This window comes from Asparagus officinalis, chromosome 3 (genome assembly GCF_001876935.1).
Source record: "Asparagus officinalis chromosome 3, Aspof.V1, whole genome shotgun sequence".
Lineage (NCBI taxonomy): Eukaryota > Viridiplantae > Streptophyta > Magnoliopsida > Asparagales > Asparagaceae > Asparagus > Asparagus officinalis.
Genome location: NC_033796.1, coordinates 90,978,202 through 90,992,647, shown reverse-complemented (window position 1 = coordinate 90,992,647; position 14,446 = coordinate 90,978,202). Strand labels below are relative to the sequence as shown.

Genomic DNA, 14,446 nt, shown 5'->3' with positions numbered 1-14,446 from the left:
GAGGAGGAAGAGAGGTACTCTTCAAACTTTTGTTGATCGAACTCGGAGGAGGAAGAGAGGTACTCTTCAAACTTTTGTTGATCGAACTCATATTCGATCTCTTCATTCACCCGGATCTTGAATGTCGGTTGCGTCATGACAGCCTCGGCAGCGAGGCTGTTAGCTCCCACTGTGGTCGCCAGTTTGTTTTTGGTAAAAGTTGTCTTCATTACTGAATTCATTATAATATTAATCGTTTACAAAGAATTTGAATTTTAACAAAAGAAAATGAAAGATTACAACTTTCTCGAAAATAACGCAAGATCCGTTCGTCATTTCTTACTTGCATGGGTCTTTAGCCGGTGACGGGGACGTCGATATCCGTGGACTACCTGACAATCAGATCAGATCCAAAACTCCGTTGATTCGCGAAGGAATCTAGAAGCAGAAGCGCTTATCTCGGCAACGGTGAGATAATTGCTCTTCTTAAGATTATCACAACGGGACAATCCTAAGGAACGGACGCGGGTGATGCAGATCTGACGAATCTATCTCTCTTACGTTGAAGAACTCAATCAATCTTCAATCCGGCAGGGCTTCGCCAATTCTCCAAAATTCCAGATCTGAAAAAATGAGGTTCTCGGGGCTGTATTTATAGGCTCCAAGGAAGTCTGATCAGTTAAAACCGCATAACGGCTCATTTTTGGGCCTGGAGACACCCCTGGGTGTCTCGATGAGGCCGAGACACCCTTGGGTATCTCGGCCTTGGCCGAGACACCTTGGGGTGTCTCGCTTGTGTCGAGACCCCTCGGGGTGTCTCAACTCAGACTGAGACCCTTTTTTCGTACACTTGTCCGTTTCCGCCGTAATTTCTTCATCCGAACTCGGATTTGAGTGATTCAAAGTGCGTCGGAAAGCTGACAAGGAGTTCTGTAAGCTATGACGATTAGATCATTGTGGATTAAGCTGGGATAGGAGCGTCATTTCGCCTTTTGTAAGCGATGTGGAGTTCCCGATCAGTTCGTATCCTCATTATTCTGAAACTCTGTTACTTCACGTAGTCCGTCGATCCACTTTAAGCGTTCATCGACGTCAATCAAGCTTCTGTGAACCGGATAGTGACGTTCATCGTCTTTTCTTTGCGCTGAGCTGTTCATGGAGACCTATATGTAATTTTCGATGCCTACAGTAACATTCTTACTCAACCCCTAATCTAATGGAACTAGTACGTCGGGCAAAAAAAATCCAAACAAGGAACCCCCCATGTATATACCATGTGTTTCGAAAGATTAGAAATTAAGTGAAAATATCCTCATTCTAGTGTTAAATATAAGTATCAAGGTACATATATAAATATACAAGTATGAAGTCACATCATAAATACTTTAATTAATTTACCTGCTCAAACAAGTGTGGGTAGTCGCGTCACATGTCTTCCTCGCGCTCCCAAGAAGCTTCCTCAACTCCACTTCGGTTCCATTGAGCTTTCACCAATGGAATCACCTTGTTCCTGAGTCTCTTATCTTCTCTAGCAAGTATAGACACTGGGATCTCAATAGTAGTCAAATCATCCCGAAGCTCAATCTCCGGTGCATCCAACACTCGCTGCTGCTCCTCATCATGCAAGTGCTTCTTGAGCATGGAGATATGGAATACATTGTGTATACTAGACATAGAAGCTGGAAGATCTAGTCTGTATGACACAGCTCCAATACGCTCCAAAATCCGGAATGGTCCAATATATCTCGGTGCAAGCTTCCCTCGCCTCCCGAATCGCTGCACGCCTTTCATAGGTGATACCTTCAGCATAACCAAATCCCCAATCTGAAACTCTAGGGGTCTTCGCCTTTTATCTGCATAGCTCTTCTGCCGACTCTGAGCGGCTAGAATCTGCTCCCTGATCAATGTTACCTTCTCAGTAGTCTGCCTCACAAGCTCCGGTCCAAGCATCAAACTATCCTCCGGCTCTGCCTAACATATCGGTGATCTACAAGGTCTCCCATACAATACCTCATATGGGGCCTACCGATCGTCGCTTGATAACTATTGTCATAAGCAAACTCTATCAGTGGAATATGCTCCTCCCAGCTACCCTGAAAGTTAATGACACAAGCCCGCAACATGTCCTCTAACACCTGGTTCACCCTCTCCGTTTGACCATCCATCTGTGGGTGAAATACACTGCTATAAGATAGTCTGCTGTCAAACGAGTCCTGGAAACTCCTCCAAAAATGTGAAGTGAATACTGATCCTCGATCCGACACGATCGTGTCAGGAACCCCGTGAAGTCGAACTATCTCTCGAATGAAGATCCTTGAATACGCCTCGGCTGTATCAGTAGTCCTCACTGGAATAAAATGTGCTGAATTCGTTAACCGGTCCACTATCACCCAAATCGAATCATTCCCCTTCTTCGACTTAGGCAACCCTACAATAAAGTACATAGAAATGTCCGCCCACTTCCATTCTGGAATAGGCAACGGTTGAAGTGTTCCTGCCGATCTCTGATGCTCTGTCTTCACCTGCTGACAAGTAGAACACTTAGCCACATACTCTGAAATCTCTCTTCACATGCCACTCCATCAGAAATGTCTCTTCAGGTCCTTGTACATCTTGGTAGTCCTTGGATGTACTGTGTACCGAGTACGGTGCGCCTCATCAAATAACTCCCTCTTCAGTTCTGTACTGGCTGGCATAACTAATCTACCCTTCATCCGTAGACCTCCATCTGCTCCAATGGTCCAATCGACCTTAGGCTCTTTGGAAATCTCTTCCTTACGGATTTGGATCCAAGAATCTCCTAACTGAGCTCTGACAACTCTGTCACTCCAAGATGGCTGCACTGACACAGCTCCTAAAAATGCACTGGTACCACCATTCTCAGGTATAAAATCAAACTGGCTAAGGGTAAGAAGATCTCTATACAATGAACACCTCAAAGCCGTAACCCGATGTCGACACTTCCTACTCAAAGCATCTGCTACGACGTTTGCCTTCCCGGGATGATACTGAATCACGAACTCGTAGTCCTTGATAAACTCAATCCATCTCCACTGTCTCTGGTTGAGTTCCTTCTGAGAGAAAAGATATTTCAGACTCTGATGATCTGTAAACAACTCAAATTGCACTCCATACAAATAGTTCCTCCATGACTTCAGTGCAAATACCACTGCTGCTAACTCCAAGTCATGAGTAGGATAGTTCTGCTCATGCACTCTCAGCTGGCGTGAGATGTAAGCTACTACTCTCTGAGTCTACATAAGAATGCCTCCCAATCCTGCCAATGATGCATCTGTATAGACGACGAATGTCCTGTCGCTGCTCGGAATAGTCAAAATTGGTGCTGTAGTCAACTTAGCCTTTAATGTATCAAAGGCCTCCTAGCATTCTGTGCTCCAAATAAACTATACACCCTTCTTCGTAAGGCATGTAAGGGGCGTCGAAATCTTTGAGAAGAAATCTTTAAGAAGTCCTGGATGAACTTCCTGTAATAACCTGCTAAACCCAAAAAGCTACGAATCTCCGTCACCGTCTTCGACGGTTCCCAATCAAGCATTGTTGTAACCTTAGCTGGGTCTGCTGATATGCCCTCTCTGCTGATGATGTGGACGAGAAATATGACCTCTGAAAGCCAAAACTCGCACTTGCGGAACTTGGCGTATAACTGGTGCTCCCGTAGGGTCCACAAAGCTAATCAGAGATGTTGCTCATGATCTGCCTCCGATCTCGAATAAATGAGGATGTTGTCGATGAAAACAATCACGAACTGATCTAAGAAGGGACGAAAAACCCGGTTCATCAAGTCCATGAATACAGCGGGTGCATTGGTCAGTCCGAATGGCATGACCAAGAACTCAAAAGATCCATATCGCGTGAGGAAATCGGTCTTAGGGATATCCATCTCCTGATCCCGCAACTGATGATAACCAGAACGAAGATTAATTTTTGAGAAAAATTGCACCCCCTGCAACCGATCTAACAAGTCATCAATCCTAGGAAGTGGATACCTATTCCGGATTGTGACCTTGTTTAACTCCCGATAATCTATACACAATCTCATACTGCCATCCTTCTTCTTCACGAAGAGGACCGGCGCGCTCCTCGGAGAATGACTCCGACGAATAAAACTCTGAGCTAACAACTCGTCCAACTGGGTCTGAAGCTCCCTCATCTCAGCTGGTGCCATGCGATAAGGTGCGCGGGATATCGGGGTTGTGTCCGGCTGCAACTCAATACAAAACTCAACCTCTCTCATAGGAGGTAACCCAGGTATGTCCTGAAAGACATCCTGATAATCCGAGACAACTCTAGTCTCCAATAAATTAGAACTCTGATCCCGTCGCATCACCTCATCGATGAACGCCAGAAACGACTCCGCAAAGCGATTGCCCTGAGAAGTGGCCACAATCATCTCGGACCCATCGGGCGTTCGAAATCTGACTGTCTTCGCAAAACAGTCAATACTAATATGATAGGACAACAACCAATCCATACCAAGGATGACATCAAACTCGGACATATGCAAAACTATCAGATCGACTATGAACTCGGACTCGTCTAAACTGATGATACACCTCCTACAAATGCTCTCCAGAAGCGATACCTCTCCTAGAGGGGTGGAAACTGATAAAGGGGTGTCTAACGAATGAGCTACGAGCTGGAGTCTATCCATGTAAGCATACGAAATGAAAGAATGCAAAGCTCCCGAATCGAAAAGAATACGGGCGGGAAAGGAATTCACGAGGAACGTACCCTCTACAACTGCGCCACTAGCACCATGATCACGAGGAACCACTGCATATACTCTGCCTGGTGCTGAAGACTGCTCTACCACTGGTGCTGGAAAATATGGGACAATCTGTCCCTGGGGGGCCTCCTGGACTGCTCGAACCTACCCCTCTGGCCTCTGCGCTGCTGGTGGTGCCTCAAGCCTAACCTGCTGACCCTGACCTCGGCCCTGCTGTCGCGGCTGCTGCTGATTCGGACCCCTGCCCTGCTAAGCTCCTACTGGTGTACTACGACACTCTGATGCCTTGTGTCCCACCTTGCGACAGTTAAAACATACCCCCTGAAAATTGCGCTGATAATGTGCCCTCTGATCTTGCTAGGGTCCCCTCTTATGAGGGCCCTGCTGCTGCTGATGATGTCCTGTCGAGGGCCTCTTGTTCTTCCCCTTGTCTCAAATCTGTCATGTCTTAGTCTTTCCCTCCTTGTCCTTCTGAAACATAGCTGTCTCATTCTCCTATGAGGTGGCGGCCTCAGCTACCTCCCGGACTGAATAGAACTTCCTCGAGACGAGGTATCGGCAAATATTAGGGCGAAGCCCTGCTAGGAACATCTAAACCTGACGCTCTCCTGTCTGCCACATCCTCGTGAAATGTAGCAACTCCATGAACTTGCTCTCAAACTCTGCAACTGACATGTCCTGTCCCCCTGAGTCAAACGGGACAACTCAAATTCCTTCCCAGTCCGTGCTATAGAAGAAACATACCATGCATTAAAGAAGTAAACAAAATCCTTCTAAGTGAGGATCATCCGCTGCTCTAATGGAAACTGGAATCGGTACCATCTCCCGGCATCCCCCTTCAAACTATATGATGCCAGTCTTTGCTTCTGAACTGAGTCTACATTGAGTATGTCTAGGACATTACTCACATCCTCCTTCCACTTGTGGGCTACAAGTGGGTCTAAAGAGCCCTGGAACTCTGATGCTCTAATCTTTGTACTGTCATCTAAAGCGAGCGGAGCCAAGCCTCCTGCTCCATGGCTCTATCCGGTACCGCTGGTGGAATAGCTACAGGTGCTACCTATGGGTCTCTCTCTCTCTGATTGGGACGGTTGGTATCCCCTGTGGTGGAACTACTGGAGGTGGTGGTGGTGGTGTCGGTGGCGTGATATAACTCCCCACAAGCTCCTCAATCGTTGCCATCCTAGCTACGATAGGAGACATGAGATTAATGAGGTACTGGGGAGCCTGCTGCGGCTCAAGCGGTGTCTGCTCCTACTCGAGTAGAGCCTGCTGTGGCTCAGGTGGAGCCTGCTGGGGCTCTACCTGAACGGCTCTACAAGTACAGGGTCTGCCACGTCCTGTCATTTCTCTCCGATCATAAGAAAATAAGAGTTCATGAGTCAAAGTAGACATATATACATACATAATGTATCACAATACGATTTTCACACCATATAGTATTCACGCATATACTTTAAACAAAAATAGTTATCATAAAAAAAATATTCTCAAAATTTTGAGATATACGCATATACCTTCCTCACTCATACTAGGAAATCCTTAGCGGACTCTATACATGAATCCTAAGAAACTCTAACCTACCTCCACGACTCGACACAGGATGATCCTAAGGATACTGGAACTAGAGCTCTGATACCAACTTTGACGCCCCTGGGTTCACACAAGGCTACAGTCCGAGGTGAAACCAGAAATGTCAAACCTGCCATGCACCACACCGTGCAATAACATGTTTCACCATCACAATTAACATCTCTCTAGTGGAATCAACAACAGGTTAGGTACAAAGCAAGTAAGAGATAATACAAAAATCAACTGATGAAATAATAGAGATCAAATTAATATTTTATCATCTAATATACTGAAATACAAGTAAATGTTTGAAATAAATGAACTGGAGTTCTCAACAAGTCTCAAATACAAAATGTCTGACAAGAGGAAATAAGACACACATCCTTTACAATTTCTAGAATAAAACTCTCAAATGTCTACACAAAAGTCTATAGTGGATCTCAAAAGAAAATATAACTAAATAGACGGCTGAAGCTAAAGTGCATCGCCATTAACCTGCGACTCTCCGGACTCCTGGCTCGTTACCTGAAAGGGGGAGGAACAACGAGTGTCAAAGCGCTAGCGAGCAACATCACAACCAACCCTAAGGGAAAGGGCTTGTTGTATACAGAACATACAGTTATTGCATAATAGTTAAAAATCATTTATACTAACAATAGTAGGTTTTAGTACTTAGGAAGTTACAACACGAGCATAGGTACGTCGAGCGAAATAATCCAAACAAAGAAACTCTTATGTATATACCTTGTATCTCAAATTGTAAATCCCTAAATACTAAACCCGATGCTTAACACAAGAAATAAATGAAGAAATGAAAACAAACTCATCTCTACCGATACAATTTAAACATGTCAAAGCTACAATAAGTGTCATGTCCAGCCTAGGTAGCTATCACGTCCCAGCCTCATATAATATGTCGTGTTCCAAACTCGGTTAAGAAACATACTCAAGGTTTAGTAATTATCCAACATAAGACTGTAATGGATTATTGTCCAACACGAGGACTTTAATGGATTATAGTCCAACACGAGGACTTTAATGGATTATAGTCCAACACGAGGACTTTAATGGATTATAGTCCAACACGAGGACTTTAATGGATTATAGTCCAACACGAGGACTTTAATGGATTATAGTCCAACACGAGGACTTTAATGGATTATAGTCCAACACGAGGACTGTGAATAAGAATCATAGAATACTAATAGTATACATATTCTACTCTTGTACATGCCTCGCTGTACAGATCTAAGCTTGTGTCAGAAAAGTCATTTTACATGTGTAGATAAAATCATAAATACTGCAATTTAATACCCGATAAACAAGGCAACATTCTCATGTTCAACAAAAGCTGAATAGAACCCTCGATCATATATGATCACTGTATGAAAATATAAGCACAGTAGGTGATCAAGCAAACATACAAACAAAATAGGAAAAACTCCGATGAGTCGACTCGTGTTCAGTTATGAGTCGACTCATGTCTCATAGGTCGACTCATGATCAGTTACGAGTCGACTCAGCAAAAACTTATGATAACAGGAAAAGGCTTCGTGAGTCGACTCATGACAGTCATGGGTCGACTCAACCTGATGAGTCGACTCATGATGAGTCATGAGTCGACTCACGGGCTAAAAACTGGATGTTTCACAACTACAGCTCGTCCATCTCATTCTGTACTCCCTCTATACTGATCTTCATCTCCATCACTATTAATTCTAGACTATGAGGTAGTGATAAATTCATATATAGCATGAGAAACGAACATTAGCATGTTAGACCTAACTTTTAACTCCTAAACATGAGTGAAAGCATTTAATCAAAATAAAAACTCATATTTGTTATTCTTAAATAAATTTCCAGATCTGGGTTTTTATCAAAAACTCGTTGGTGAGGATTTCAAATCTGAAACGCATGATTTCTAGCATTCACCCTAATAAGAACATTGATTTATATTTGAAAATAAGTCTTAGGCTCAATAAAACTCATAAAAAATGTTTGTAAACTATTGAAAACATGGGAGAAGGATTAGGCGAGATGTTACTCGCCTCAGATGTGATGAAGAATGATCCCCTTCGCTGCAATCCAAAAGAAGCTGCTGAAATCCCCCGAAAATCTCCCAAAATACCCAAAAACGAACTAGGGTTTTGAATGGGAGAGGAGGCTAGGGTTTCTCTGGGGAGAACTGATGAAAAGAGGTGTTTTCGGGTGGAGGAGAATATATGTGAACAGTTAAAACCCGACCCAAAACCCAAACAAACCCGACTCACAAAACTCAGGAAACCCCTAATGAGTCGACTCATGGCAGTCATGAGTCAACTCATGACTCATGGGTCGACTCATAAGATAATAAGTCGACTCAGCAGAGACTTATGACAAAGGGAGATGATATCATAAGTCGACTCATGACAGTCATGGGTCGACTCATGAGCTGAAAACTGAGTTCTTCGACTCTGATGCATATATACATCCTCATAAGCTCAAAAATGCCAGATTTCATGCACAACCATGTCATAAAGATATTTATTATAAATAAATATTATTTTTTACTAATAGTCACATATATAAATTATCAAAATCTATAGGGTCTTACAGCTTCCCAAAATACCGGGAAATCAGAACATGAACAAGCCCGCAACATATTAGATTAAGGAGAATAAATAAAAATAAACATTTCTCCTCAACCTAATACGCTAAGCGTCAAGAAATAATTGTAAAGACACAGGTCCCCGATCACAGATAGCGAGAATATAATAAACAACCCAGAACAAAATATCCATATCACAAGTGAATACCATCCAAGATGTAATATTAGGGTCAACATGCCCTTATATAAAATTAAACAACTGAAAACTGAAGAAATATAAAATACATCGCTCAACGAAAAAAAAGAAAATACTGCAAAAGTAAACTAAGACCATCAACTAAGAAGAGATAACTGAACTTTGGCCTATTCTTCAACTATATCTGCAAGACACTCCTACTGAGAATATCATGGCTCTGGCACATCTTTCAACCAATGTGAAAACTCGATCTTAATGAAATCATTCCAAACAAATTTTGAAACATTTTTTAATAGATTATTAGACTCGAGGAAAGATATAAAATAGTGCAATCAAGTCTTTAATCCATAAAAATATTATTTTCCAAAACCAAGATGATAAATATGAAACGAGTATGTATGTATATACATATAACTATTTGTTTCTTATTTTCCAAAACCAAGATGATAAATATGAAACGAGTATGTATGTATATACATATAACTATTTGTTTCATATTTATATGAATAAACTTGAAGGAAACGAGTATGTATGTATATACATATAACTATTTGTTTCATATTTATATGAATAAACTTGAAGGCTATATATAAAACAAAAATGTGTATGTGTAAAAAAGTTGAGCTTTGAGTATTAACACATAAAGTACACAACTAAACTAGAAACAGTATACTCAAGCTAAAAGTCTTCATTTGAGCTCGATGTTGAACGATTCTCAGCTTGGTAGGGGATGAAGCACGATCTCGTATTTGACTTGAATTGCGACGACTTCACTCCAATTTCCTTCCATCCTCCAATGGATATGATTGTGTAGGACCAAGTCTAACTAACCTCCGACAGAGGACCTTTGTGTAGAATACCTAACAGTCAAATATAAACACTCGACAAACGTTATTAGGAATTATTTATTAATCATCAAATCTAGATTAGATGGTAGGCTCATAAACATGAGACCTAACATAATTTCATGTTAATTCTAATTAAATCAGACTTAAAAACAAGTTGAATTAGACATAACATGATTTAAATTAGACGTAAAAAGAATTAAATTAAACTTAATATGAATTAAATTGGACTTAACATGAAATTAGACTTAAAACAAGTTGAATTAGACTTAACATGAATTAAATTATACTTGAAACAAGTTGAATTAGACATAAAATGATTTAAATTAGACTTAAAAAATTAAATTAGACTTAACATGAATTAAATTAAACTTAACATGGAATTAGACTTTCATGTTAAGTCTAATTCAACTTGCTTTTAGACTTAATATGAATTAGGCTTAACATGAAAGCTTTTAGACTTAACATGAAAGAATAGAGAAGATAATGATATTTTTGGGTTTTTTACTTTTTATCCTCTCTCTATACTTAGCTGGCAAGTAATAATTGCTAAAAGAGGGCAACAGAGCATAGCTCTTCAATTTTTAAGGGCTAAAACACATGGGAAAAAGTCAAAGGGACTGCAACATATGAAGATTTTATTTTTTTGGGAATTAAATTGGACTTAACATGAAATTAGACTTAAAACAAGTTGAATTAGACTTAACATGAATTAAATTATACTTGAAACAAGTTGAATTAGACATAAAATGATTTAAATTAGACTTAAAAAATTAAATTAGACTTAACATGAATTAAATTAAACTTAACATGGAATTAGACTTTCATGTTAAGTCTAATTCAACTTGCTTTTAGACTTAATATGAATTAGGCTTAACATGAAAGCTTTTAGACTTAACATGAAAGAATAGAGAAGATAATGATATTTTTGGGTTTTTTACTTTTTATCCTCTCTCTATACTTAGCTGGCAAGTAATAATTGCTAAAAGAGGGCAACAGAGCATAGCTCTTCAATTTTTAAGGGCTAAAACACATGGGAAAAAGTCAAAGGGACTGCAACATATGAAGATTTTATTTTTTTGGGAGGCATTGACACAATTTTTTATAATTTTTAGCCATTTTTCCTTTTCCATAAATTTATGTAAAACAAAACAAACAGCCCTTAGCCGAAGAGCTAAAAATTATCTTAAAGTTTAATAAGTATATTAGAATTTTGTTTTTTCATTTTATTTCGGTTTTGGGGGACCAAAGCGACAGAGCATACAGTGGGGAAAGAACTGATCCAGATTACCATAAAATGCTGCCGTCCTTTGTTGGTGATGTGAGGGGTGGGGAGCCATTACTCACTTTGAGCGTTCTGATTGGAAAGCTCACATCCTCCACACGCTTAGCGTCATCATCACTTGACACGTGTGAGGATAGAGACTGTGGTCCCTCCCAAGAGTTTGACACGTGTACTCCTCTATCGATGCCCCCCATGTGCACAATCTCCCACCAAGTCCTTCCTCGAATCTTTGGCTACTGGTAGCTGACAAATAGTTTGGCTTAGTCAAAGTAAAGTTAAGATAAAATTTGGAGTTAATCTCATAAAACATCATTTTTGAGCTTGACTTACATCGCTATTACAATTATATGTTTTAACTAAATACAACCATTGAATAATCATATGAGGAGAATTGTGAAATGTTTGATTATATAAAGCTAACAATAACCGAAATGAAAATGATTTTTTCCCTTTTGTGCTCGTACGCGTGCAAGCCACACGCTATTGCAAACTGATTGAGTTTACGTTGATAACAAACGATAAATAAAGCAACACCCAAGTGATTAGATATATGTTAAAGTTAATTAGCTCTCGTGCATATCTTATGCACTCATGCCCTCATATTTGTAATTGTAAGCAAGTACTTATCTTTTACAACCTGTTCATTTGTAGATATGATGCATTGTTCACTGGGTTTATTTAGCAAAAACTTAAAGGTACATATCATCAACCTCGAACCCTCTTTGAGAACCTAATCGGACAAGGGGACCAACCAATCCACACAATTTGTTTAGGGCAATAGGAGATCTCTTGAGAATCTCAATTAATCTCCTTTTAAGATTTCTTAGTTTCTAGTTGGTGAGTGCACACACATGTCAATAGATCGTTGTAGTTGAGATTAGGGACCATAATCCCACAATCAAAGAAAGGATTAAGTGATTACTTAACAAAACTCACCATTTCTTTTATTAAAAAAAGGCTAACTAACACTTAAATTCCTTGTGGTTTCGCCTCCTTTGCACTTGTATACCCTCATTTGTTTTGGCAACATTTATATACCCTGAAGTTACTAAAATTTGCGTTTCAATATCTTCTAAAAAAATGTCAGAATTTTACCTCGAATGTTCTCATGTGACACTCGCATACTAATTTTAAAAGCTCTTAATATTTGATTTTGTTAAATTTATTATTAAACCTACTTTAATTCCCTTCAAATCTATCCTATATTTTTTAATAAAAATAGGATATAGTTTAGCAAGTAAAGTTAACAATAATTAATAGTTAAAATGTTTTAAAATTAGCATGTGAGTGGTATATGAGGATTTTTGGGAGAATATTCTCACCGTTTGTATAATAAAAAAATATTAAAGTGTGAATTTAAAAAATCCAAATATATATAACTATAACTACTCTCAAAAATAAGCGAGAACATAAGAGTACAAAGTAGGGGAAACTACAAGGTAATAAAGTCGTAATTAGCCCAGAAAAAAAGGCAACTCCTCAAACACCCCCTCTGGGTCCGTACTTCGTTTAAGTGGGCTAAGCTTCGGGATTCGAGCCCTTTTTGGGACTATTAAAAATCTCAATGCCGATGCCTTACAGGCCTACAGCTAATGAGTACAGTGATCACAGAATTTCACCCCTTCCCACAATGCCCTCGGGTGGTCATTTTCATCAAAAAGATGGCCTGCTAACGTCAACAGGGACTTTGATACCCCCCCTGTTTCCAGGAACCGTGAAAAGGGAAGAGTAATAAATGGCGATCATGTCCTCCTTTTCAAGTCTCCTGAACTCAGACGTCTCTTTCCTTTTATGTGGGTGATAGAAAAAGATGGCTCCTTAGTAATTATCCTCAATTCCAAGGGTATTCGCAAAACTCAATCATATAAATTAGCCTCGAGACTTTCACTCCACCTCGTTAACTCTCCCCTCAAAGACAAAACGCTTCTATTTGAGGGGGAAAAAACAAGGGAAAAAAAAATTACCCCTAGAACGCACAATTTTGTGCTCGGTAAATAACCAAACAAAGTGTTTAATTTGTTTTAGAGAGAGAGAAAAAAAAGAGAGAGAGAGAGAGAGAGAGAGAACCATGGCCAGCAGCATGAAGCAAGTAGAAGAAAAAATGCTCTTCTCCTTAGACCTCTACCCTCAAATCCCTCAAGGTTAGTAGATGGTTGTGATTATTACACGTACAAAATTTTGCAGACACGTCTATATATAGTACAAAACAAATGGCTAAGAACCGGCGTAATAGTAGTAGTACTATTTTCTTTTATCAGGCGATCAGAAGAGGACGAGGAGGCGACGAAGGAGGCCGAAGGCCGATGAGCTGGCAGGGACCGCTGAGAGCAAGAAGAGGAAGCTCAGTGATGAGCAGGTGAGTTTTCTAGAGATGAGTTTTGGGAAAGAGAAGAAGCTCGAGTCAGGGAGGAAGATGCACCTCGCAACAGAGCTCGGGCTTGACCCGAAGCAGGTCGCCGTCTGGTTCCAGAACCGGCGGGCGAGGTGGAAGAGCAAGCGGCTGGAGGAGGAGTACGTTAAGCTTAAATCAGAGCACGATGCCGTCGTCGTTCAGAAATGCCACCTTGAGAATGAGGTAAGGATGCGTTTTTAATAGACTAAGCTGAGAGAACGATCATTAGGTGCATATACTCTGATGTGGCCGATAAAGTTAGCTCATTTAGCAAAACGAGTTTGTTATTTCTTACTCATTAATTTTTCTTCTGTTCAAAATGCCTAAGTACGTTACTTGGTTCGGATTGGATTACTCTGGTTTTAGTGTAGGACATCCTGAGATGACATAATATTTGGTGATATATGTTGTTGAATATAGAAACCCAACCTAAGCTAACTAATTGATAATGATGACAATTAGGTTTTGAGCCTGAAAGAGAAGCTCTTGGACGCTGAGGAGAAAATCAAGAAGCTCTCGGAGGGTGGTTGCAGTGTTGGTGATGGAGGAGGAAGCCCGAGCTCATCATCGACGGAGACCTACCAGCCTCCTCCTCCTGCTGCTTTGGGAGAGTTTTGTGGGGTGGAAGATGAATTCATGTACATAAATGAGTACAACTGCATCATTATGGATTATGGGTATTTCTTCATGTAATTTGTAATTAGTATAGATGCTAGTATCTAGGTAGCCCGTGTGATTAGTCATCGTCATTACTAACAAATTCTCTAGATGGGTGGTGTATTGACCTTGTAAGGTGTAAATTGATGCAAATTAATGGAGCTTTAAGTGCTTTTGCTAGTGTGA

At 40.3% G+C, this 14,446-nt stretch overlaps 1 protein-coding gene across 1 annotated transcript; it reads left to right on the top strand.

Moving 5' to 3' along the window:
- On the top strand, positions 13,121-14,446 carry LOC109834467 (homeobox-leucine zipper protein HOX14-like). Its single transcript, XM_020402491.1, has 3 exons — positions 13,121-13,352; positions 13,470-13,786; positions 14,066-14,446. The coding sequence occupies exons 1-3, from the start codon at positions 13,280-13,282 to the stop codon at positions 14,294-14,296; spliced, it is 621 nt and encodes a 206-aa protein (XP_020258080.1). The 5' UTR covers positions 13,121-13,279; the 3' UTR covers positions 14,297-14,446.

Bases quoted from the DNA above. Each gene is read 5' to 3' on its own strand.
- LOC109834467 (XM_020402491.1), top strand. From the start codon at position 13,280: ATGGCCAGCAGCATGAAGCAAGTAGAAGAAAAAATGCTCTTCTCCTTA. The intron at 13,353-13,469 runs GTTAGTAGATGG...TTCTTTTATCAG, and splicing joins CTACCCTCAAATCCCTCAAG to GCGATCAGAAGAGGACGAGG. The intron at 13,787-14,065 runs GTAAGGATGCGT...GATGACAATTAG, and splicing joins AATGCCACCTTGAGAATGAG to GTTTTGAGCCTGAAAGAGAA.